The following is a 25,604-nucleotide window of genomic DNA, read 5'->3' as shown; positions in this document are numbered from 1 at the left end:
AGCCTTTCTGTGTATTATTTCTCCACTCCAAGAACAGTGAGGGAATTTACCTGACTCCTCCCTGTTTTCTTCACAGATTTCAGAAGGGATGTGAATGTCCCATCCCTGAGATCAGGAGGTAACGGGGCTACATTCTGACAGGAGCAGTGCGGTGAGGTGGTGGGATGCAAGCACTGAGCGAGTCTGCACAGAGGTTCCCAGGTGAGAGGCGGAGGGAAGGAAGAGACGCAGAAGAGGGCTCCAACTCTGCGTTTACCATTCCTCCTTCACTCTGGGTTTTGGAGAGCGAAAGAGGAAGAGAGAGGTGGTGAGAGGGGCCAAGAGCAGAGCGGAGGAGGAAGAGGGGGCTGTGGGGTAGAAGCACGCTATGCAGCAGTCCTTGGACGGAGAGCAGGTGTGGCCACTGGAAACAGCAGTGTCTAAAGGTCAGACAGACCCGCACTTGGCCCAGGGCAATGCACTTCGTTCTGTGGGCCTCTGCTTTCTCACCTGAACGTTAAATAAATGTGAAATTAGGTGACACGACGTTTCTAAACGTCTTGTTTATCGCAGTGCCTGGAATACTGTAGTATGGTGTGGGTGTGGGTGTGTGTGCACGCATGCACGCGTGCATGTGAGCATGATCACACTTCAACTCTTCAGCCCTCAGTATTTCCTTTTCTACAAGTGTCTTCATCCATCCCATCACATCCAAGAGAAAAACACCCTTGACTCATCTGCGGCTATGCATCCAGGTGAGCTCTGCTTGAAAGGAAAGGCCGTGCAGGAAGGTAAGGGAGATGGTAGCTTTGGACTGAAACCCGAGTCCTTGGGGCTCTCACCCTGCTCTGCAAGGCCCTTCTGCCTTCAGGCTTCCTTGTCCTTCCCTCCGACGTGACGGGTGACCCCCCAGGCTGCTCCAGCCCCTGCCAGGCCCAGCATTCCAGGACTCTTCCAATTAAGAGACGGTGGCTGCAGTACACAGGAGTGACCACTCGGGGGCATCATAAAACAGGGAAAAGTATCTCAAGAATGAGGAAGTGTGACAAATTGTGCCGCTGGCACTAGAGGGCATTGTTTTTCCCATTTTCTTCCAAAGGGTGACTCAGGTGTTCAGATGTGGATAGTGCAGGAGGTTGAAGAGTCTCCTTTTGAAGATATTCAGGCACGGCCCATGCCAACACAGTGGAGATGGCCGAGTTTGGGGTAGCGTAGGGGAGACTGGCTCACCTGCACCCCCCCAAAAAACAGGAACAAGACTCTGATGGGGCTGGACAGAGAAACACAGGCATCAAATGGACCCCTGGGGCCCATCGGGACTGAGAGCTACAGAGTCACAACCCTTCTCCCTTGGCGCCTCCTTCCTGGCTTGGCCTGGAAGGGAAGAGCCAGAACAGCAGAGGAACATTTGCCCCCACTAAGCCCGAGCTCCTGGCCCCACACTCTGGAGAAGGTGAAAGGGCGTCCAGTGGCTTCGGTGAAGGAGCAGAGAAGCTGTCTTCGTTCCCTTTGAGACGTGGGCATCACCAGGCACTGAGTGAGGGGCTGGGCACCCTCAAAGGAACCCCACTGCTCCGGCTCACCACCCTGCATATCTCCATAGCCTGTTCTCTAAAGGAAGTGTTGAGAGAACTGCAGGAGGAAAATGTAGGAAAAAGAAGTCACTAGAGACCGGACCTAGAAAGAGACACTCGTTTTCAAATCTCTGGAGGACAGACCGAAAAAAAAAATTTTTTTTCAAGGATATGTGTTGACGTTTCCCCAAAGGGCCCATCTTAAATCTCTACGGAGTCACCCAAATTGTGTCAATTCCCAGGAGGAGCCCAGCTCTCTGGCTTCTCGGTGGCTTCTTGTTCTGCTCAGAATTCCAGACAGGCAGGGCATATGCTACAGGTCCCTACTTGGCTTGTGGTGTTCATACGTGTTGTTGGCTAGTGAAAGCACAGTGTGTTGAAATCGCGTGATTTCTGTATTCCATTGGCATATGTTCTGGTTCAGCAAGTCTGTTATACTACAACCCGACCAGCCTGAAATGCCTCATCTCTGAGCGCAGGGGTGAGATTCAGCCGGGCTACAAACTCAGGCACCCTCAGGGCCAGGATGAGCACAGCTGATAGGTGAATTAGCCCCGTCTAAGGCAGTGGGGGGTGGAGGGGACTGCGGAGACCTCAAGAACCCCTGTGCCTCCTAAGAGCATACAAATTTAAATTGTATTAAAACACCAGATCAGTCAGCAGGACCTTTCTATTTAACTGAACAAACTCTGCCCATGTGCCTTTCTGGCAATGACATTGCTATAGACACTAGCACCCCAGTAAACCAAGCGCTGCCTGCTTTTACCAGCAAGTGGCAGCATGTGGAATGATGTCCCCAGTCACTGCGACTAGATCTGCCTGGGGTTAGCTGCCTTTCAGGAGGCTCAGAGAAAAACTGGCCCACCGGCTTTTAAAATCCAAGGGGAAAGTTTCAAGGTTGGGACATTTGTTTCCTGGGGGAACTGGTGTGTGACCTTGGGCGTGGCATGGAAGCTGGTGAGACTGTGGTAGGACACCCGAGACTGTGGTGGTACCAGCCCTCCTGGTCAGCAGGGCGGTTGGGACACAGGCGAGAAGCGGGTGGGGCTCGCAGGGCCGGCTCCCCGGAGCCAGTCCCTCACAGCGGCCTGCTGACCCCGCCATCAGAATGGCTCGTTGCCAGCACCAGCAGTCACTCGGCCCTGAGGGCCCTCACCCCCTCAGCTGTAAATGAGGCACCTGGGCTAGACAACGGTGATGGTGGTGGGCATAATAGTAATAATGCCAATCATAGCAAGAGCGGCTGCTGTGCCCTGACTCTGGGCCCCGTGTCAGGCGCCGTGCAGGTCCTCATTTCATCGCCCAGGGGGTCCGCTGATGTACACAGCTGACCTCAGCCCTGGCTGTAGCCTCTGCACCAACAGGCATTAGCGAGCCTTGCACGCCCTGCTGTAGATAGCGAGTGGGGGGCTCCTGAAGGTGAGGAATCAGACACGAGGGGGCAAAACAACCAAACCCTGGACTAAGTATTCTAGGTGTTCATCACATGTCAGAAAGGTGACCGTCCTCATCCACAATCTAGCAAGGGAGGAAAACAAGGTCGAATACGGAGGTAAATAACACACGGTTCGGGGGTGATCAGAGGTGTGAGGGAAGACAGGACCGAACAACCTGCAACCTAACCAACCTGGGTTTTCTCAGCCCATGAGGCTCCCCACCGCAGGGGCTGACCTGGCCTAGATCCAGAGCCCCTGGTGTCCCCAGCTCCCTCGACTAGACCCGACAATATGTCCGGTGTTGTCAGAGGCTAAGTAACCATCCAGATCAGAATCATTGCCACACCAACTATCCCTTGGGCATTCATTCACTCATTCATTCACTGACAACCAGTCACTGAGAGACTAGATGTCAGGCATTGCTCCCAGCACTGAGTCTATGAAGTGAACCATGCAGTGTGTTACTTTTTCTCTTGTTGGGGGCGGGAGTGGAGGCAGTCAGCAGCCCAGGGTGATGGGAGCCAGATTTACCAGATGTCTATTTTAGACTATATGGTGACGACTAACCTCTCTGAGAAGGCATCACTTAAGCTGAGGTCTAAATGACAAGAATGGACCAACCTTTCAAAAATCTGGAGAAAGAACGTTCTAGGCAGAGGGACAGGCAGAAACATAGCAGGCGTCGGCCTGGCCTGAAAGTGGGCAGGACTGCAGGGAGCAAGGGAGCAGTTGTACAGATGAGGTCATGAGCTACCCACGACCAGGTGCTTCAAGGCTTTACAAACCAGGGATAGGGGCTCAGATTTTACTCTGAGTGCAAAGGGAAGTTACATCACAGAAGCATGATTTGGTTTATATCTTTTTAAACACCGCTGTCTCTCATATGAACAGCCACACTCCTGAATACAGAAAAACAAAGACATAAGGAGAGAGGCCAATTAGGAGGCCATGGAAATTAGGAGGCCAAGTGACAACGGCTTGGAAGATTGTTAGCACCAGGGACGCAGAAGTGTTCAGACTTGGAACGTGTTTGGGAGATGTGTTGACAGGGCTTGCCAACTGACTGGAAGCAGAAGAAATGGGAAAGGGAGTAATAAAGGACAATAGAAGTCTTTGGCTTGAGCAACAGGGTTGATGTGGTGCTGCCTACTGAGATGCGGGGCTGCGCTGGGTCAGGAGAGGATCAAGAGTTTTGCTTTAGCCATGTTAAGTTTTAGATGCTGGTTAGACCACAATGTGGAGATGCCAGCTTCCCATTTGGCTACAAGAGTCAAAGGTTCTTAGGAACCAAATTTGGGAATCATCTGCTGATCTGTGGGCCTGGCTGAGGTTACCCAGGGAGATTGTGTAGGCAGAGTAGAGTCCAGGAGTAACCCAAGGCTCACCAACATTTTGAGGACCCACATGAGCATACGTGATCTAGTAAACATGGTCCAAATTCACAACAGACGTGCAAGGTATTAGGCTCATCTTCACTCTAAAAATGCAGAGAAGTTACAGCCTGCCCCAGGTCCCACAGTTTATAAGTAGCATGGCAAGAATCAACCCTAAATATTATGACTGGGTTCCTGTCACTTGTCTACCACTGTGTAATGAATGCAGGTGGATGCTCATATGGGCAGAAGGCCTCGGTGGAACAAGCTAGGCATTGAAGTCAGAGGGCCTGGGTTGAATCCTCACTAGCTATGTGATACTGGGCAAGCCTGAGCTTTCTGGGGTATAAAATTATGATTTTTTTTTTATTTTGCAAATATCTATTAAGTGTCTCTTGTGTGCCGGACACTGCACCAAGTAATGGGGACCCATGGGGAACAGATAAGACTTCTGTGGTATACAGTCTAGTGGGGGATATGGACATGTAAACAGGCAATTAGAATATAGTGTGATAAGTACTATGATTATGGAAATACTGCTTCCCTCTTTTTAGAGTATGTTGTACCAACCTACGCAGACTTTAAAGTTATACATAATTTCCTTTCTTCCAAATCCATATGCAATAATAGTCCCATATGAAATGTTTCTACTCTTTATAATAGTACCTATGATTTTCATTAGAATAAATAATACATGCAAAGCACCTAGCACATAGCCAGTGTCAATAAATGGTAACGGTCATTATTAAAACATGGGTTTTTTGACCTAGCACCACCTCTGACTTTTGGGCTCATTTTTCTCCTCTGTAAATTAGGAATAATAACAGCTAGTCCAGGAGCATCTGGGTGGCTCAGTCAGTAAAGTGTCTGACTCTTGATTTTGGCTCAGGTCATGATCTCAGGGTTGCAAGATCAAGCTCCTTATCAGACTCCACAGTGAGTGTGAAGCCTGCTTAAGATTCTCTCTCTCCTTCTCCCTCTGCCCCACCCCCCAACTCTCTCTCTCATTCTCTCTCTTAAGAAAAAATAATAATAATAGCTAGTCCACGGGGTCCTTGTGAGGGTCAGATGAGACAGTATACATGAAAACATTTGGTAAGCTGGAGGGAATTCTATTAAAATATGAGTAAAACATGGTTTCATGCCTTTGTAGAGCTACAAAACTCAGTCCATGAGGAATAGTTTGTATTACCCAAAAGGTCCTCATAGCCCTTACACAATGGCCTGTGGAAACCTTTTTTAGTAGGTTCTTTGGAAAATGGAATTCTGCACAAGAAATTCTGTTTCATCCAAATCCCTATACTCTGTCCACCGGAAAACAAAGACCCTTTACTTGAGGCCTCCTCCTACCCTCTCAACTCCTTCCCCTACCACATTTGGCTCACACAGCCAAAGGCAAAAAATTCTGGAAACCTCCCAGGCTGGCTTCCAGCCGGCTTCGTGCATCACTAGAATCCTGAGTCAGTGCCAAGAAGGCAGGATTTGTAAATTTGGTATGTGTGCCATAGGTTGTCAGCTGTGTGGGTGGTGGACAGGGCCTTGGGAGGGGCTGCAGCTGAGGGAGGAGCAAGAAGCTGGCAGGGCTGCCAGGCAGAGAACCCTACCTGACTTCCTACTGTAGCAAATTCATTCTTGAGAAAGGACCAGGCTGCCCCTGTCTTAGTGTCAGGAGGATCCTGTCTCTAGAATGTCAGTCAGGAGAAGCCAGAAGGCTGGAGATAGAGAGGAGAAGGCTCCATCTCTCCAAGGTGCACTAAGTAGACACAGGATCCTAAGCAGAAGGAGGGCAGAGGACAGACTCCCCAATTCCTCTGCTGATTGTTCAACTGGAGGGTCTTGAGCAGTCAGCAACCTGCAGAACCACACGGCTAACCCAGGGAATGGAGCTACCTCTTTCCCCGGAAGCTAGCAGACTAGAATGGGTACCAATTCCCCTCAGTGCATTTACTTCATCATTCATTCAACTAAGACTTATTGTGAGCCAACTACATACAGGGCATTGTCCTATACTCTCAAGATAAGACAAAGTCCCTCCATTCAAGAAGTTGACACTTCAGTGGAGGGAGACAGATATCTATATGTCTATGTAGATATCTACCTACATCTATATATAGTGTGTGTATGTGTGTGTGTGTCTTTATGCGCCTGAGTGCATGTATAATAACAGGAAGGGCTGTGATTAAAAAAAAGGCAAAATAAAGAGAGAAAGAGAGTGACAACGGGGGAATGCTATACTACAGGGGGTGATAAGAAAGGTCTCTCTGAGCAGAGACCTAAATGAAGTGAGTGGGAGTCATGCAAGTCTGTGGGGAAAGAGCATTCCAGGTAGAGGGAAGAGCAAAAGCAAAGTTCCCTGAGGTGGCAATGATCTGAGCATAGTCAAGGAATAGCGTGGGACCAGCGTGGACCGAGCAGATGAGTGGGGAAGAGATTAAGAGATGTAGCCAAAAATGCCTGTGCATGTCTGGGGGGCCGGGGGAGAGGTCCAAGGGGTGGAGGAAGGAGATCATGTACGGCCTTAAAGACCATGTGAAGGACTTTGTTCTGTGGGACATGAGCCACTAGAGGGCTTGAGCAGAGGACTGATGTGATAAATGTCTGAAGACTCTCTAATGGAAACTCCATGTAGTATCCCTCCAATGCCTTTGTAGATCTTAAGGGGAAAAAAAAAAAAAAAAAAGGCAAAGAAGAATCAGCTTTGGTGGGGGAAAAAGACCGAAAAAGACCCTAGCGGGGAGGCTAGTTAGTTAAGAGTGGCTGCAGTAATCCCCTTGGATGAGTTACTCAAATTCTCTGTGCCTCAACTGCAAATATGGGGATAATAATAGTACTGGTCTTATTCAGTTGTTATAAGGATTAAATGAATTAAAGTATTAAGAAGAGTGCTGGGTAGGGGCGCCTAGATGGCACAGTTGGTTGAGCATCTGACTCTTGGTTTTGTCTCAGGTCGTGATTTGAGGGTCATGAGGTGGAGCCCCATGTCAGGCTCCACGCTCCGTGCAGAGTCAGCTTAAAATTCTCTCTCCTTCTCCCTCTGTCCCAACCCACCCACCCACCTGCACTCTCTCTCTGTCACTCGTTCTCAAATAAATAAATAAATAAATAAATCTTTAGGGAAAAAAAGAAGAGTTCTGGATATCTAATAAGTACCATATAAGTGTCTACCACTTAAGTCTCTATTAAAAATAAAAATCACAGGTGACTCAGACTAGGGAGATAGTGGCAGAAGTGATCAAATATGATCTGACACATTTCAAAGGGAAAACTGATGGGGATTGGCAAGAATTGAGTGTCAGTGTGAGAGAAATCAGGAGGACTCCAATGCTTCTGGCCCCAGCAAAAGAAAGAATGAATATAGGTTCCATTTAGTGAGAAAGAGAAGACCGCAGGAAAAGCAGATCTGGAGGAAAATTGGTATTTTTCTGTTGGACAGATCTTGCTTGAGATACCTATGGATATACAAGTAAAGGTGCTGATTAAGTGGATGACATCTAAAAACCAGGGAAGAGATCTTAGCCAGAGATACAAATTTGAGAGTTGCTAGTCTGTGACTGTCACTAAAGGTCCGGGACTGGGTGAGGTCACCAGCAAGTAAGTGTTGGCGAGAGAGTGGAGGATGGATCCCTGGGCCCCCCAGTATTTGGGGATTAGAAAAAGGAAGAGGAAACAAGCAAAAGAGGTGGAGGAAAGACTGGCAAGGTAGGAAGAAAACCTAGAGTCATAAAGGCCATGTGAGAAAAGAGTTCCAAGAAAGACAGAGTGATAGTGGACAAATGGTATGGCTGCTGCCAGCAGGTCAGGGAAGATGGACACAGAGAACCACCCACTGGACACAGCAGCATGGAGGCAGGTGTGAGCATGCCAGAGCCATCTGCTTGACTGGCATAAAGGCCTGATTTCAATGGGTTCCAGAGGGAACTGGAGACAGAGAATGTAGACAAAAGGGCTCATCATGCTCTACATCTAGACCTCCACATGGAGCATGATGAGTAATCGGTCCACAGAAACAGGAAGAACAGCCTAGAACAGGGGTCCAGGTGCAGTGGGTGGTTAATGCAGTGGTTGGAACTCCTGCAAGCCTCTTTGACTTCTGCTCTTTTCCCAGTGAAGCAGGAAGGCAATTGCGGTGATAAGCTAGGAATAGGCTGGCAGGAGACGCTGGGGTTTGAGAATTAAGGGTAAAGTATGTGAAATAACCTCTAAAAGAACGTGAGGGTGAATAGAAAGGTGAAAAGTCATAGGATTTCTGGGCAAGACTGAGGACCAACTTGAGGGAGGGGATCACGAATTTACAGTGAAACCAGTAAGCATAGCTGTGAGATTTTCCACAGCAATGTTCTGCTGCGCAAGTGCAAGGGACAAATAGGTGGCAAGTGGGATTTAAGCAGGGCTGGAGTCCTGCTAGACCAGTATGATGGAGCAACAGAGGGGCAAGAAAGGTGAGGGTGAAAACAAGGATGATAGAGCATGAAGTAGACTAGAGCCAGCTTGGGAGGCATCCAGCATTCTTGCCCCTGGCTGATGACTGGCTCTATCTGAGAAGCTGGCAGGAGAAAGGGTTGAGAGAGTAGGAGGAGACCTCAAGAGTGACATCACCATTTTGCTCTGGAAAGTATTTTTGGTGCTCACAAGGGAATTTAATTTGATAAGATGAGAAGTGAGGAGATGACTGAAGAGGGGAGCCACAAAAAAGTAATATGTCTTGTGGATGTCAGTGAGGTTAAAGAATCTTGGGAGTTGAGCACTAGAGGGAGTGAACTGGGCAGAGAAGAGCTGGTGGTCAGAGAGTAGGATGCTTGGAACTGAGATTATGGAGCAGTGCAGTTACAAGGTGTGGGGAGGCCATAGAAGTGAGGTCTCGGCAGCAAATATGGAGGTAAAATCATCAGGGAGAAGAGGTTAAGGATCCAAGAAGCCAGGGTCCAGGAAAGGTCATTTAAGTGGATATGGAAATCACCAAGACTGATGGCAAGAGGAGACATGGGAGACAGGCAATAAACCAAGAGCTAAAATCTTTCTGGAATGAAGGTGAGTGGCCTGGGAGTCTGTAGATGGCTACAGGAAGGAGTAGCAGGTGCTACTGCATGATGACATGAGCTCCAAAGCTGGCCTTTTAGGACAGGCACGAGGAATCATGGTCTGGAAGCAATAATGAGGGGCAAGTAGACAGCTACCCCAGCTCCAGGCTCAAGATTGTGAGGACGTGTGGGAGGGAAGGCTGCCACCACATGAGGCAGCTGCCAATCAAGCCATGTTCTTGGGGGAGAGGCAGGTACCAGTTAGAACAAGGAGGTGATGAGAATGTCCAGAGAAGGTGTGAGAATGCAGAGAATTTTTCACATGATGGAACATGAGCTCCAGACAGTACAATATTAGGGTTTGGGGAGCTGGCGAAGAGCAGGAAGTAGGTCAGATTAAGGCATGTAGAGCTATATGAGGATGGATTTTGGATGGTAAAGAAAAAAGGCATGATGGTATTTGCCTCTTAACACTCACAGCCTCATCACTGCAACCTGTATAAAGGTGTCCAGGGTTGAGAGTGGGGCAACATCTCTGTCTCTAACATCTCTCATTTTCTTTTCAACCCATTTCAATTGGGCCCTGACCCCATCACCCTACTGAAACTGCTCCCATTAAGGTCACCTCCATATTGCTGAAACCAGTGATTCTGTCTCCAGCCCTAACTTACCTCTCAGCAACCTCCTACACAGATGACTCCTGCCTTCTGAACAGACACCTCTCTTCACTTCTTTGTCCCTTTACTCTCCGGCTTTCCTTTTTTTTTTTTTAAGATTTTATTTATTTATTTATTTATTTATTTGAGATAGAAAGAGCATGAGTGGGGGCAGGGACAGACGGAGAAGCAGACTCCCCGCACAGGACTCGATCCCAGAACTCTGGTATCATGACCTGAGCTGAAGGCAGACACTTAACCAACTGAGCCACCCAGACACCCCACTCTCTGGCTTTCCTCCTACTTCTCTGGCCCCTCCTTCTCAATTCCTCTACTCAGGAAGGTTGACACACCCCCAAGCCACTGAAGTGTCTGCCCTATTTCACCTCCTCATGGCCCTTCCTAGTGAAAGCACAGTCTCCCAACCATCCCCACCATGACTCGAAATAGGTGGCTGCTACTAGACCTTTATATCCCCCAACTAGTAAAAGTTTAACTTAGAGAAAGGTATAAGAGTTACCATGCATTGCTAGCCATGGTGAAGCTAGTTTTTCAATGAGTATTATAGTAATTCTTGAGTTAGGTCAAAGGACAGGCACTGAGTGACATGAAAAATGTGTAAGATAGTCTCTGCCCTCAAGTTGTTCAGAATCCACTCAGGAAAACAAGACAGAGGTGCAGAGAAATATAGTACTTCTAAATACAAAGAAATATCAACTATCAGAGCTGCATGATATTCACACTTTCTCCTCTTCATTTTTTGAGGCCATGGGGTGACTTACTCAACATCATACCACTAGTCAGTCACCCTGGGAATTAGACCCAGATCTCTCAACCTCCAAGCCAGTGTTCTTGTCATGGTATCTCAGCTTGTGGTTGAGGAAGAAGTTAAGTACTGTGGGAATTGGAAAGAAAGTCACTGTGCCATTGTGGTTCAAAGCATGGATTCTAGAACCAGATTGCCAGGGTTCAAATCATCAAATCACAGTAACAATGTAGTTATTATTGGAGCGACTTTGGGAAAGTCACCTAACTTCTCTGTGCCATATTTAACAGTGGTTAAATACTGTACCTACTGTACAGTAATGGTGAGGATTAACATAAGTTAACATGGGTGCTTAGGACATTGCCTGGCTCTTAGAGCTATGTAGGGTTTTAAAGACTAACAATACTTGAAGGTGAACAATAGGAGGAGGTTGAGTGCTGGATGCCTGACCCCTTTCTGAATCCCAGGGCCCACTGAATGAATGAATGATGAACCAGCAAACATTCTGACATCCATAGGGAAAAACCTCCAGATATCAGCTAATCTACCCCTCTTTGTACCACCCAGAATGTCCACTGAAACCAAATAAGTAAATTCTACCATAACCACCACCAACAAAAAACATCTATTATTAGTCTTTTTGCACTTAGTAACATCTAACAATTCAACAATCTAAGGAAGAGGAGCTAAAGATACACAGACCACAAGACCTGTAAACCTGCAGAATGTACACTGGCATCCAAAAGACAAAACAAAGCCCCTAGGTGGGGTATAAGCCTGGAGTGTCAAATGAGAATCAAATGAAACACTCTTGCTTTAACGTAGGGCTCCTTAGAATAAAGCCCAAGTTCTCAAGAGGCGTGAATTGGGTTCAAGGCAATCTAAGACAGAACATAAATCCTTTTGCTCTACTCAAAAAGATCAGAGATAAAGTCATGGGGGCCACAATCTCTTCCACCACTTGCCTCAAAATGTAATCATTCACCCAAGGATGACATTAGAAAGAGTAAGTTTAGCTACAATTCCAGAAGAAAAGATGATTGATGATTCATGTTTCGGTGACTTCTCCATCGTTTTATAGAGCTCCTCTTTTCAGGGAAGCTCAGAGTGTGAAACAGACCCTAGTTCTTTCTCCAGATCTTAGCAAACGAGGCATGCTTTGGAGGGCAAGCCTGACGGCCCCCAGCCGACAGTTGTAGACCTCAGTGAGGTTGCGTGCAGCCGGCTGACCTCACTCGATGGGTCAAAACCCTCTTTAGCAACAGCAGTGACAAACGCACCCGACTCCCGGGGCCCACCCTTTCCCACACCCACCCCATCCTCCCCGCTGCTGCACTGGGCTTCCCCCCACCCCCGCGTGTCCTCACTCCCACCTCCCCAAACTCACTCCCACTCCTTGCGCCGGGCCTGCGGTGTGCTCTGCATCTTGTGCGCCTCGTGGGCCTTGATGATGTCGCGCTGCTCGATGAGGCCCCCGCGCCGCCGCTTCATCACCTCGGGGCTCACCGGGAGAAAGGGGCTGGAGCCAGCCTCCAGGGCCGCACCGCCCTCCCAGCCTGGGCCCTCGCCCTCGTGCACCGGGAAGAAGTTGTCGAAGCCGGTGGCGGCTGCGCGCGGGGAGGCCGGCAGCATGCCCACTTCGTCCGAGGCATCGGCCTCGAGCAGGGAGCACTGCTGGGGCCGCCATGCCTCCTCCTCAGGCAGGGCCAGGACGTGGCGGCGGCGGCCTGCGGCCCAGGGCTCAGGGCTCCCGTCCGCGGCAGGGTAGGGGGCGGGTTCGGGCAGCCTGCGGCCTGGGCTCGGTCCACGCATCTCGGGCACCATCCCAGAACATTGCTCTGCGGGGGGGGGGGGGGGGGGGGTTAAGGAGGGGAGAGGCGGGAGGCGGGGAGGGGTGGGCGTGAAGGAAATAGAGAAAAGAAAGAGGTTAATGACATCAAAGTTTCCGGCTGACCCAGTGCTACGCCCCAGGCCTGGCCTAGAAAACTGGCACATACTAGGGACCCGGCAAATGATCACTGAACTCAGGAGCATCCACTGTGGACCAGGCTGGGTGCCAAGTGCTGAGTATCCAGAGTTAAATAAAGTAGACTTGATTTCTGCCCCATGAACTTCACAGTCTAGTGCAGAAGACAGAGGTTAAAGAAATAATTATATGCAATGTGATAAATGTCTCAGGGTACTGCTACACCAAGAGAAGAACTCCATAGACTGTCTTTTTGGGCCCAAGCCTCAGATAGCTCGCTGCCTGTTCTCTCCCATTCAAGGTGAAAGAATCTCTCTAATCCATTCCCCAGTGTCCCAACTCCTCTGGGGAAATCCCACCCACCACCTGCTGCCCTGATCCTCACACTCTCTCCCCAGGACCAGCCACAGGCGACCTGTCTTTGAGAACTGGGTCCCATATATAGGTTCCTTCCTCCTTTGCTAATGCGTGCATCCAGCCCAGGATCTGGGAAGCATGTGTGTAATCAGGTGCCTCTCTAGCATCCTTGAGCCTCACTTTCCCTTTCCCTGCCAAGGAGGATGTGTCCAGATTTGCATGTGAAAGACATACTCATTCAGTCAACACTGACTGAGGGCTTACCATGTGCCAGGCACTGTGCCAGGCACTGGGCACACTGAGATGAGCTGGATTTAGTCCACATCCTCCTCGTGGGAGAAACAGGAAAAACATCCATTTTGACCACACAACATGAGGTGCTATGATTGAGGCAGGCCCAGTTGCTGTATGAGCTCACATTAGGGGCACCAGAGCCCATCTGGGGGTGGCTGGAAGGGCTTTGTGGAAGATATGACCATTATGCTGGGTTTAAACAGAGCTTTCCATGTGAGGAATGGGAGAGGATTATGGACAAAAGAAAGAGCATGTGCAGAGAGGATTTAGGGAACTGAAGGATCCGGGAGTTCTCATGGCAAGTCTGAGGTTTGGGGGACAGACCTTCTGACGCAAAAGGGCCTGAACCTACCACTTTTTTTTTTTAAGGTTTTATTTATTTATTTGTCAGAGAGAGAGAGAGAGCGAGCAAGCACAAGTAGGGGAAGTGGCAGGCAGAGGGAGAAGCAGGCTCCCTGCCAAGCAAGAAGCCCAATGTGGGACTCGATCCCAGCACCCTGGGATCATGACCTGAGCCAAAGGCAGACGCTTAACTGACTGAGCCACCCAGGCGTCCCAAACTTACCTTTCTGAGATACCACCTTTTTTGAGATAGCTGCTTACTGTCTCCCTTCCTGCCAAGAGCCCAACCCCTGAATCCCTGGCCTCCTCCCCACCCACATTTCAAACCACACCCCTAGTAACCACAAGTGGCACACACACACACACACACACACACACACACACACACACACGCCTTCTCGGCACTAAGCAGTGCCACATGCTCTACGTGCTCAGAGAAGCCTTGGTGTCCAGATCACTCAACCAGTGCTTAGTGAGTGCCCATTATGCACGGGGGACTGCGCTAGACCCCCAAGGAGGCGTCTTCCCAGAATGCTACCCTCCAGACCCCACTGCGGCCTCCCCTGGTCTGAACTGAAAGTCACAAAAACAAAGAATATTATAATGGGCAGGAATCTGCATGGTATAGCCATACCATTTTATAGGTGAGGAAGCTGAGGTGCAGAGACCTAGAGAGTTGCCCAGGGTCACACTACCACTCAAAGTCACAGCTCGGGTTTCAAATCCCAGCTCACAGTTTGTCACACTATATTGACCACACTGTCTCTACCACATGAAGCAGAATAAATAGACACCCCTCCCAGCCCCCTCTGCATCACACTAAGATAACAGGTGGACAAGAAAAGGCCAGGATGATCTTCCTGCATATGTGATAAAGCCTGATGATGTTAACAATGAAGAGAGCCTGACTTCCCTGGAGAGTAGGTTATTCAATATCCTCCTCATTTGTCCCCTATTTCTAGCATCCAGCCTGGTCTAGGACCTTGGCCACCAAGCTTGGGTCCAAGGAGCAGGGGAAGGAAGGTAAAGCGTCCAGGATAAGCTTGGTAGGGAGGAGAAAAGAAGGGAAAAATACATTTCAAAATCTGCAAACAGTTGGGTGGGTCCCTAGAAAGAGTGATTCATGCTCTTCACATTGTCATTCTGTCTCAACTCTGCTTGATGGATTTTAAATTTATCCTTCATTCCTACAACGTTTAAATGTCTCTCCCTCACCACACACATGCACATACCCGTCCTCGGGGTGCTCCCACTCCCCCCACAGGCTTCAGCACTACCAGAAACTCAAGCACTCTCAGGTTCTGCCACCCGCAGCCTCCTCTCCCTCATGTTCCTCCACGGCCAAGGCTCCTGGGCCACCGTCCCGGCTCTCACCGGGCCACCAGGACCTGGTTCCTGGCATCTGCTTCCTGGCCCAGCCTGCTCTCGCTCTCCTTACTGGGTTTCCCCTTCCCAGACACTTTGCCAATCTGAATCACATCTTTGCCAAAATTACAGCACAATAATATGCACTGCGGAGCTCTGCTTCAACAGAATCAATTTTACGAATATCAAAACATGAAATTATCTCATCTTTCCTTTAAGAATTCCTGTTAAACAACCCTTCTATTATTGATATAAATGTTCATCGGGGAATCTGTCACCCCCACTGCCTGCCAAACCGGCCAGTCCCCAGGTCTGGCTATCATCAAACTGAGAGGACATCTTCTATCTCAAGCAATTTAGACGAGATGGAGTCTACATGTTCCAAGGAAGGACACTTGAATCTACTCTATAGTTAGCCTTCCTCCTGCCCAGCCCCCAAATTCTGGCATTCCTCGAGTTCCTTGAGATCAGGAATTTTGTCTTATCTTTCTATATCCAGCACCCAGTATTGAGGTCAACACATAGTAGGTTGTTGTGGTGGTCATCAGTACTATTTGCCAAATAGTCTGGTTATCCCCATTCATATAGTAGGATGCACTTCCTGGCCTCCTGCGGTTGAGTGGGGTCATGTGACCATTCTGGCCAATGAATTGTGAGTAGACTGATGTGTGTCCCTTCGAGGCTAAGCATTTAAAGGCAGTGTGAGAGTTCTAGATCTAGAAGGGCTGGCAAATCCTTCTATAAAGGACCAGATAAGCAATATTTCAGATGTTGTAAGCCATGTAATTTTTGTTGCAAGTACTCAAATTCTGTTGTTATAGCATGAAAACAATCTGACAATATGCAAACAAATGTGTGTGACTGTGTTCTGATAAAACTTTGTTTTTGTGAACTTTGCTCTTTCAAATACATCTCTTGGACTCCATCATTGTTACTCAGTCTATGTCCATAGGGGCAGGTCCACAGCAGCAGGCAAAAAGAGGAAATGGAGACCCATAAAACAGAATTGAGGGTGGACATGCCAAATGAGAAGCTTCCTTAAAAAAATAAAAATAAATAATAAATAATAAAATTAAAAAGAAGCTTCCTGAGGGCAAAGTTGTTGTTCTGTGGCCCCCACTCCTAGTCCCTAATTGAAGGAAAACAGGACTTGCAGCTCTGAGATACTGGCCCAAGAATAAGCTAGTGAAATCTCCAAGGGCATCTGACTTATTCATCTAACCCTTGCTTTCCATCCACATCTCTTCTTATTCTTTATTGCTCTGCTTGGCTCATGGGCAGAGGATAGGATTTTTTAATTACAGGGGTCCTGAGGAGGAAAAATGACTTATTTGAAACCCAGCAGCCCCATTAAGAACTCTTCCCTTGCTTCCCAGTCCACATGGAGTAGCAGGGTAAGGAAATCTGCACTCCTCTTACCCTTCCAGAGTTGGAGCTGAGATCTTCCTCCACAGAGGAATACTATGTCATTTGCACCATCCTTCCCTTTATATCCTATCAAGAGTTTTAACTTTTATTCTTCTATTTTTGATTGCTTCAGAAATAATGGCCCATGCATCCCATTGGCTTGTCTGTGTCTCCCAGGCTTTAGCAGGGGAGTCCCTTGTGCCAAGGACATGTATTCTTCTCTCATTGGGTTCATGCCCATCCCACTCCCACCCCTTCACTGCTCACTTTCGCATTCCTCCAGATTATGTGCATCTTCCAGTCACCTTCTGAACAATGGATATACCAGGAAGTCAACAAAGTTTATGCTCTTGTGAGTGTACTGTCTTCATACCCTGAAAGTCCTGAGTTCAGCAAGGAGGAGAGAGTCTCCATTACATACACCACCAAGTAGCATGGGCTGGGAGATGGTGGGCAGAAATGGGACCAAAATGTTAGTGGTGGCCCTGAAACTCTGCTGGCTCTGCTCCCTCTGTCTGCCCTGCACGAGAAGAGAGCAGAAGGGCCCCCATCCCCCAACTGTTGGAAATGAAACATCATAAGAGGGAAAAAGTTTTTAAAATATGATACTACACAACAGAGATGCCATACTGAGTTCCTCTCTAAAAATGACAGTCTAGAGAAGAGAACTCATAGAGTTCATGGGTTTTCTGTCCAGCAAAAGGGAAGGCAGAGAATGACCCTACTCAAAGTCTTCACCCACCTGTTCAGAGAGGAGACATTCCTGGTGCAGAAATATTCATCCAAGGACTTTCTTTTCTGAGTCAGCTTGCTACCCGACCACAAGGAAGGAACAAACGCTGGATAATGTTTTCATTTCCTGTAAAGGCTGTGGTTCTCAAAGCTTTTACAAGTGTACATCAGAATCATCTACACTGGTTTTCTAAAATGCAGATTCCTGGGACCTCCCTTCAGAGATTCTCATACAATTGATCTTGAGTGCACTCAGGAATCTGTAGTTTTAATAGGCATCTCCTCCCCTAATCATGTCTTAAGAAACACTGTCCTAAAAGCACCATAGAGTTATGAGAGGTTGTGCTAAGTTGGTAAGAGGTATTGCCCTGGGTGAATTAGGATACTAAAGGCCCCTAGGACAGTGTCCCTCTCACCCATTTTCAGTCTGTATCTATATACCCAGAGGAGTTCCTTGACCCACCCCCACTCTTTGCAAAACTCTATCCTCCCCTAGACTGGCATCGGTTTTTGCCCGTCCCACATTCTCCTCCATATGTCTATGTTGTTATGGTGACTGTTCAAGGATGGGCTAATGTCCAACTGCAACTTGACAGGCTGCTGCATTTTGAATGTAAACCAAGACCCAAGGAAAACACTCTGCTTCAAACATGGAGTGATCACTAAGTCCGCCAGAGTTCCTGACAAAAGAGCCCATGATCTGGTGTCAGAATCTCTGGGTTCAGGGTACAGTTCTTCCACTTGCTAGTCAAGTAATTTTTGGCAATACACTTTTCTTCTCTAGGTCAGTTTCCTCACCTGAACAATGAGGATAATACAACAACCTGTCCTATAGAAATCTGTGGTGGGAATCAAATAAGATAGCATCTGGGAAAGAACCTGGAGACTGTTAAGTCATATAAATATGGAAAAAAAGAGTAGAGATTAAAGCCTGCACACTACAGCCAGGCTGCCTGGGTAAGAATCCAAGCTTCCCTCTCACCAACTGAATCCATGGGCAAATTATATAGCCTTCCACTCCTCATCTGTAAAATGATCATTAAGAGTAGATACTTCATAAGGCTGTTGTGAGAAGTGAATACAGAAGCATATAAGACAGTACCTGATAAAAATGCCCAATAAATGTTAGCTGTCATTTTTATTATGTAAAATATCTTATATTTTTTTAACTAAGTAATGCTAGTAAACAACCCCAAAATACCTGTGGCTTAAGATGGTCAAGGTTTATTTCTTTGTCATGTCACCATTTAATAACACAAACTGGCCTGGAAGATGGGAAAGATAGGCTCTGCTCCACACAGTCACTCAGGGACCCAGGTTTGTCTCATTCAGTGACTCTGTCAGCCCCTTAGGATGGCAAATTTCTCCCCTCAAAGACCAGATAGTAAATATTTTAGGCTTTGCAGCCTATGAGATTTCAGTGGCAACTATTCAACCCTGTCTTTGTAGTGTAAAAGCGCCATAGATAATACATAAACAAACGGGTGTGGCTGTGTTTCAATAACACTTTATTTACAAAAACAGGCAGCTAACACCTGAGCCCAGAGCCTCAGAGTCCTCCACTAGGCTTTTTGTCTCCAGCCTGGAGACAAAGAAAAAGAGCTCAGAGGACCCTGCAAGAGGTCTAGAGACCAGACCTAGAAGTGTTGTGTACCACTTATGCCATATTTCATTAGCCAGAACTCTGTGATCTGGCCCTGTTTAACTGAAGGAAAGCAAAAATACAGTCTATCTGTGTGCCAAATGAGGAGAAAACCAATAATAACAAGCACTAGAAATCTCCATTACACGATTACTATTTGTATTGTAATATAACCACAAGAGTAAATGCAAAGGCAAATATTTACAAATATATCAAATACACTGAATATTGATCAATCTAATGGGGTATTAATGAATTGCTGAAAATTAGCCACATCATAATGTATACAGAGATAGAGAAACAGATTTATGTGAAAGAAAAAGGAGAAACCCTAAACACGACAATCAATTCACCAAAGGATCTTGATGATTTGGAAAGCAAGGCCTCAAAAATGTAAAATGGGGGTGGGTCCTGATCAATTACAGAGCAGACTCACATCACAGACATATCTGTCTCTACAGTCCCCTGATTAATGACACGTCCTCACACACTAGTCTTTTAGCTACATGAAGGCAGAAACCACACTTGCTTTATTCACCACCATATCCCCAGCACCCAGCCCTGATAGGCATTCAGTAAATATTTATAAAAGGAAGCAATGCATAGGAGGAAAGAGAGGGCAGGGGCAGGAGGCAGAGAGAAAAGAAGACGCTCTACAGTTTCCATACTATAATTTTGCTACTGTGGTAAATTAGTCCTTTTAAGAGTTACCTTCTGCAGAAATCCTTACAACTACACTTGAGTGGATAGAAGTGGTTTTAAGGAGCCTTTACTTGTAAATTTCCAATTTGCTTAAATATTCATCTTTACTATTCCACTTTAGAAGCTGCTTCAAACCTCCACAGAATCTGCCTGACTTAGAAAAGGGAAGAAAAACTCTTTAATAAGGGAAGAGGACTTAATACATGACTGTGCAGTAATCATCACAGAAAAAGACAACAGATTCATTCACCAAACATTTATTGAGCACCTACTATGTGTTGGGGACTGAGAAAGGCACTGCAAACTCTTGATGATATCACAACAAGAGTCCAGGAAGAAACTTAAGCCCAGTACAGTCAGTTTTTGTTGTTGTTGTTGTTGTTTTAGCACAGTAACTTTTTAATGTAAAGCAAGAATTACTTCTGCAAGAGTATCGTGAGATGAGAATTTGTGACTTTTCTGGAATTTGTTACTTCTGTTCTTCCTTCTACTTCCCTAAAGTACCCAGACATAAACAGACAGACAGACAGACAGACAAAGATAAAAAGAAAGCTGCACTTTTTCTGGGGACCCAAAAGGGAATAGAAAACAAAGAACAAAATACCACTCCTGAGAGAGTTTCTGGAAGGAAAACCCACCAGGAGTCAGTAACAGTTACAAATGTAGAGAAAACAAATGCCTCCACCCCTTGGGCTTGCAGAAACTGAGTCAAGGTGTGACAGCTGCCTGACCGGGGACAAGGAAGGCCTGGTGGGGCAAACATCTAGGAGACCACGGGTGTGCCCTGAAAGGTCCAAACCACAGCAGCATCAGTCTCAGACAACAGACTCCACAATGCTGCAGAAACTTCTCCAAGAGCCTCTTTTCCATCAAAACACTTCTCAAGTGTCAGTCCTAGGAACACCAGGAATCTCCAACTAGAGCCTGATAATATCCTTCCTACCCACGCAGACCCAGATTACTTGAATTGCTTTCCTTGGAAGCCCTGTTTTAAAGAAAAGTAAGTTACTGCCACAGTAAAGTTATGGGTGGGAGACAGCCATGTTGGTGCACCCAGATGGAATCTCCTCTCTGATCGGGGTCTTAATACCCCTGCAGGCTTTCAAAGGCACCAGCTCAGCAGCCCCTCTCTCTGCCGCTCTAAGCAGGGAACACCGTTCACACTGGGAGAGCTAGTCTGAAGTGCCACATAGAGAAACAAGCGCAAAGCCCTGAGCCTGGCATTCAAGGCCTCCACACTGTGGCCCCAGGAAGAAGGACAAGCCTATATAACCCTCAAGGGCTTTGCATTTTAACCAGCCATGAGCCTCTGTAGTGGTGGCCGTCAATCTGTCTGCCAGTGCTGGCTCCTCCTAGGGGTCAAGTCCAGATGTCAGATCTCAGAGCCCAGCCTCTGTCCAGCCACTTTCTCAGCTGTGATCAAAGACATGGAAGTTACAAAGAAGCCTGCCACCAAGTAGAAAGATGATAGGTTATGAGCTGGACACTCAGGCACCTGTGGAAATGGAAGAAGGACACACTGATGCCTCCAAAGCATATCTGGTCTCTGAAAGCTTTTAGACTCTTTCCTTCATCCCACCCTCATCTCTGTACTCTCTGTTCATTTTTATGCATTTTCTTTCTGGTCATTTATTGTGTATTTCACCACATAATTGCTAATAATATTATAATTAACCTGTTTATTCAAGCCAAAGAATTCACTGAGGACAAAATTTGCATTTCCAGGGATAATATGACCTGAAGGATTTTTTGCTCAACAAATACACTTAGAGTACAATGTTGGCGATGCCAGGTGTGCATCTCAGACTGGCGCCCCCTGGAGTTGTGCAATACGACACAGAGCACTTGTAAGATTAGACCAACAATTACAACCAAATCAAAAGTGCCCGCATACCTCCAACAGGCTAAAAAGAACACCCACAGTAAACATTATGGTTACCTCTTCAAGACCCTTCCATCCCCCATCCTTGTGCAGTATCTAGACAGTTTGGGCAATGGGCTCCAGCTCCTGCGTGGATTCTAGTTAGATTAAGCCAGTCAGGAGAATCCCATCCTTTTGCCAGTGGTTAAGAAGAGGGCACATGACCCATGTAAGGCCAGTAAAGAATGAGGTAAAGCTTACTGGGGCTTTTAAGAAAATTCTCCCAACTTTTAAAGGAAGGTTTTATGGGAATGGGTGCTGGATGTTATTGTGCACAGATATAAATGGGGGAACTTCGGGCACCACCTCACCGCCAACCTAAGGACTAAGCCACTACATGAAGGAAAGCAGGGCCAAGAGAATCACAGGCAGTGGAGATAAAGCCACCAGATTCAGCCAGCCTGGAAGCCTCCCCACCTCTACACCACTAGCAATATGAGGCAATACAGCTCCTGATGGCTGAAGCCCACTGACTTGAGTCATGTTTTCCGTTACTTCCACCCCAAAGCAGGAGCCCCCACATCCTCCACACAATACTACTCCAAGAGCCCGCAAAACCATTTATGTGCTTTGGCCCCAGCAGGGGGAAAGTCCCCTCACACTCCTCTAGAGGTTTTCTGGTTGTAATTCATCTTTTATACATGGACACTGGGACTTCAGTCTTGCACAAAACTCTTGAGACCAGGATTCTAAGAATCCTTTGTATAATGGGAAAATGACTCAACCGAAATGGAATAAAGTTAATTCAACTGAGCGAGCAGTAAGTTTTAGGTAGAGAAGGAAACACTGCGATTGGATTACATGGAAAAGGACTTGTTGCAATTAAATAACAGTACAGAACGATCTAGTGGTCATAGCAGGCACCACCACCACCATCACATCATCACTAAATATAATGGCTAATATTCATTGAATTTTTTTATGCTAGAACTTGCAGTAAGGGTTTCATGCAGTAAATCTTAAGAATTCACATAATTCTTGAAAAAATCTTATGAAACAACTATTACTATTAACGCAGTTTTATAAATGAGAAAACTGAGACTTACAAGACGTCCCCAATGTCAGGGTCACACAGTCATTACGTAGTAGTGCATCTGATCCATGTCTGACCCACTCCGAATGCCATGCTGTCACCCACCGCACCGCACTGGGCTCTAAGAAGGGTTAGGACCATGGCAAGAATAATGGTAAGGATAATTTTCACTTACTGAACTTATATTCAGGACCAGAAATTCATGTTTATTAACCACCCCATAAGATAAATATTATCACTTGTTTAGTAATGGAAAGTTACCCAAAGTCACCTAGCTTGTAAATACTGACTCTGGACTTCAGTATCTGATTCCTCACCAGCGTCTCTCTGGGAAGCAGTATTTTGAACGTGGATGGGTTCCCAAATGGTCCTATTCCTTGGGTGCAAGACCATCTGCATGTTTCTTCTTTTCTTTCTTTCTTTCTTTCTTTTTTTTTTTTTTTTTGGAGCATCTGCGTGTTTTAGTGACTGCATGTACATATATGTGGAGGGAGTAATAAGCCCTGCATGTCGGTGATGGATTGTACCCAGCCCCCCTCACAGGCCTGGCTTTGTGTCTTCAGGCAGGTCTGGGTAGAAGATGAAGAGCTGGGTCAGCGGCACTCTCTGCACAAGCACAGCACTGTGTGGGGGCAGAGCATGATCCTGGCTTGGCACATAATCCCAGGCCTCCTCAGGCAGCACCACGCGGGATGATCACAGCACTTCCCCGACACTTGAGCTCACGTCATCCCCTGACAAGAACCAAGGAACTGATCTGCTCTGGGATGAAACAAGGAGGAAAGAGAATGAGTCTTGGGATCCTTCCACCTTTCCTGGTCCCTGGGCTCTCTCTCACCACCTTACACCTCTACCCTCCAGCTGCTGCAGTCCTTACACTGCCTCTGGCTGTGGCCAAATTCCTGCCTGTCTTTACCATGATCTCCTACAAAAAATTCCCCACGATTATGGCAAATTTTATCCAAAAATTAAAACCGCTCAGAAAAAAAGTTGGTTGTTGTCTTTTTTGGATTTGCAAAGTTTTATATTTATGGAATGTCTCATATAGTGACCTATGTTGGAAAAAATAGAATTATATGAAATTGGGAAGCACCAGAAAGTCTGGACCATGTGGTCACCACACACATGCTCCAAGGTAGTTCATCCTGTCTTTCTTCTACCTCTTTTTGCCCCCCCCCACCCCTGAGGTCCCCTAGCACCAGGCTCTCAGAAATCAAATCAAAATCACTCAAATACATTAACACATTCTAAGGTGCCAGCGCTCTAGGGAGCTGGGCGGGTTCTTTGGCAGCCAGGCAGTGATAACAGGAGGCAAGGCAAGATGACCTCTGTAGTCATGTGCGAGAAAGTCCTGACGCTGTGAAAACATAGGACCGCCCCTTCCATCCAGCTACCTTCTCCATGCATATATAGTCATCTCCTACATAAAATCAGTGCCTTCCTACTAGATATTTACCCCAAAGATACAAATGTAGGGATCCAAAGGGGTACATGCACCCCAATGTTTATAGCAGCAGTGTCCACAATAGCCCAACTATGGAAAGAGCCAAGATGTCCATCGACAGATGAACGGATAAAGAAGATGTGGAATATATATACAATGGAATATTATGCAGCCAACAAAAGGAATGAGATCTTGCCATTTGCAACGACATGGATGGAACTGGAGGGTGTTATGCTGAGCGAAATAAGTCAGTCAGAGAAAGACATGTATCATATGATCTCGCTGATATGAGGAATTCTTAATCTCAGGAAACAATCTGAGGGTTGCTGGAGTGGTTGGGGGTGGGAGGGATGGGGTGGCTGGGTGACAGACATTGGGGAGGGTATGTGCTATGGTGAGCGCTGTGAATTGTATAAGACCGTTGAATCACAGACCTGTACCTCTGAAACAAATAATACATTATATGTTAAAAAAAAGAAGATAGTAGGAAGGGAAAAATGAAGGGGGGGAAATCGGAGATGGAGACGAACCAGGAGAGACAATGACTCTGAGAAACAAACTGAGGGTTCTAGAGGGGAGAGGGGTGGGGGATGGGTTAGCCTGGTGATGGGTATTAAAGAGGGCACGTACTGAATAGAGCACCAGGTGTTATATGCAAACAATGAATCATGGAACACTACATCAAAAACTAATGATGTAATGTATGGTGATTAACATAACATAATAAAAAAAGGAAAAGGAAAAATAAATAAATAAAATCAGTGCCTTCTTCACTGGGACTACTTGAATTCTAGACAATATGGAAGCTCTGTGGCATAAAGACCTTCCTTATCATGTAAATTATAAATTACCTCTTTTTGGACCAAGCACCACACAAGAGGCTTTACCAGCCTTCTAGCTAATCCTCTCAGCAGTCTTTTTTTTTAATGAACTGAATCATTCACTCATTCATCCAATCACTTATTTATTCAACACACTTATGATGAGCACCTGTCACATGCCAAGCATTGCACTAGCATCAGGGCCAAAAACAGATCAGTAAACAGATGCTGACAGGCTACTGTGATAAGTGCTCAAATGGGAATAAAGAATAAGGTGCTTTGGGAGTCTACAGAGGGCCCTGGGGAGTTGGGGAGTTTGCTTGAAGGATAGGATAGTTAAGCTAAGAATGTACATTATGTAAGAATGGGCCTGGCAGAGAGGGTGGGAGTTGGGGTGGGTTGCAATTTAAACAGCATGGTCAGGAGAGGCCTCATTGAGAAAGTGACATTTGAGCATGATGCCCTGTCCCAATATCAGGCCATGTAAGCTCCAAGAAAGAAGGGGTAGGAGATAACATATTAGTTAACTGTGCCTGGCGGGCTCAGTCCGTAGAACATGCAACTCTTGATCTTGGGGTTGTGAATTTGAGCCCCACCTTAGGTGTAGATTACTTAATTTTTTTTTATTTTTTTAAAAAAGAATGATACATCATGAGTTAACTAGAAAAACCCTGGCTAGAACTAAGGAAAAACATGAACTTGTAAAAATCAATTGCTTTCCATTAATGTAGCTAGGGACTCAGAAATCAAACAAGCTTCTGGAACTAAGGATAGCC

General features: G+C 46.7%; 1 protein-coding gene across 9 annotated transcripts in view; it reads right to left on the bottom strand.

Moving 5' to 3' along the window:
- Positions 1-25,604, bottom strand: part of CACNA1E (calcium voltage-gated channel subunit alpha1 E) — a 501,028-nt gene that overhangs the window by 379,424 nt on the left and 96,000 nt on the right. For 8 of the 9 annotated variants that reach the window (XM_035722083.1, XM_027610796.2, XM_027610799.2 and 5 more), the window contains one exon: positions 12,190-12,640. In XM_035722083.1, coding sequence (XP_035577976.1) covers positions 12,190-12,626 — 437 coding nt within the window. In that variant the 5' untranslated portion in view covers positions 12,627-12,640. Of the gene's footprint in view, positions 1-12,189; positions 12,641-14,993; positions 15,092-25,604 lie in introns of those variants that run through there. The other variant, XM_035722084.1, reaches the window with a different exon arrangement.

Source organism: Zalophus californianus, chromosome 10 (genome assembly GCF_009762305.2).
Source record: "Zalophus californianus isolate mZalCal1 chromosome 10, mZalCal1.pri.v2, whole genome shotgun sequence".
Taxonomy (NCBI): domain Eukaryota; kingdom Metazoa; phylum Chordata; class Mammalia; order Carnivora; family Otariidae; genus Zalophus; species Zalophus californianus.
This window is presented reverse-complemented; position numbering and strand designations above follow the sequence as displayed.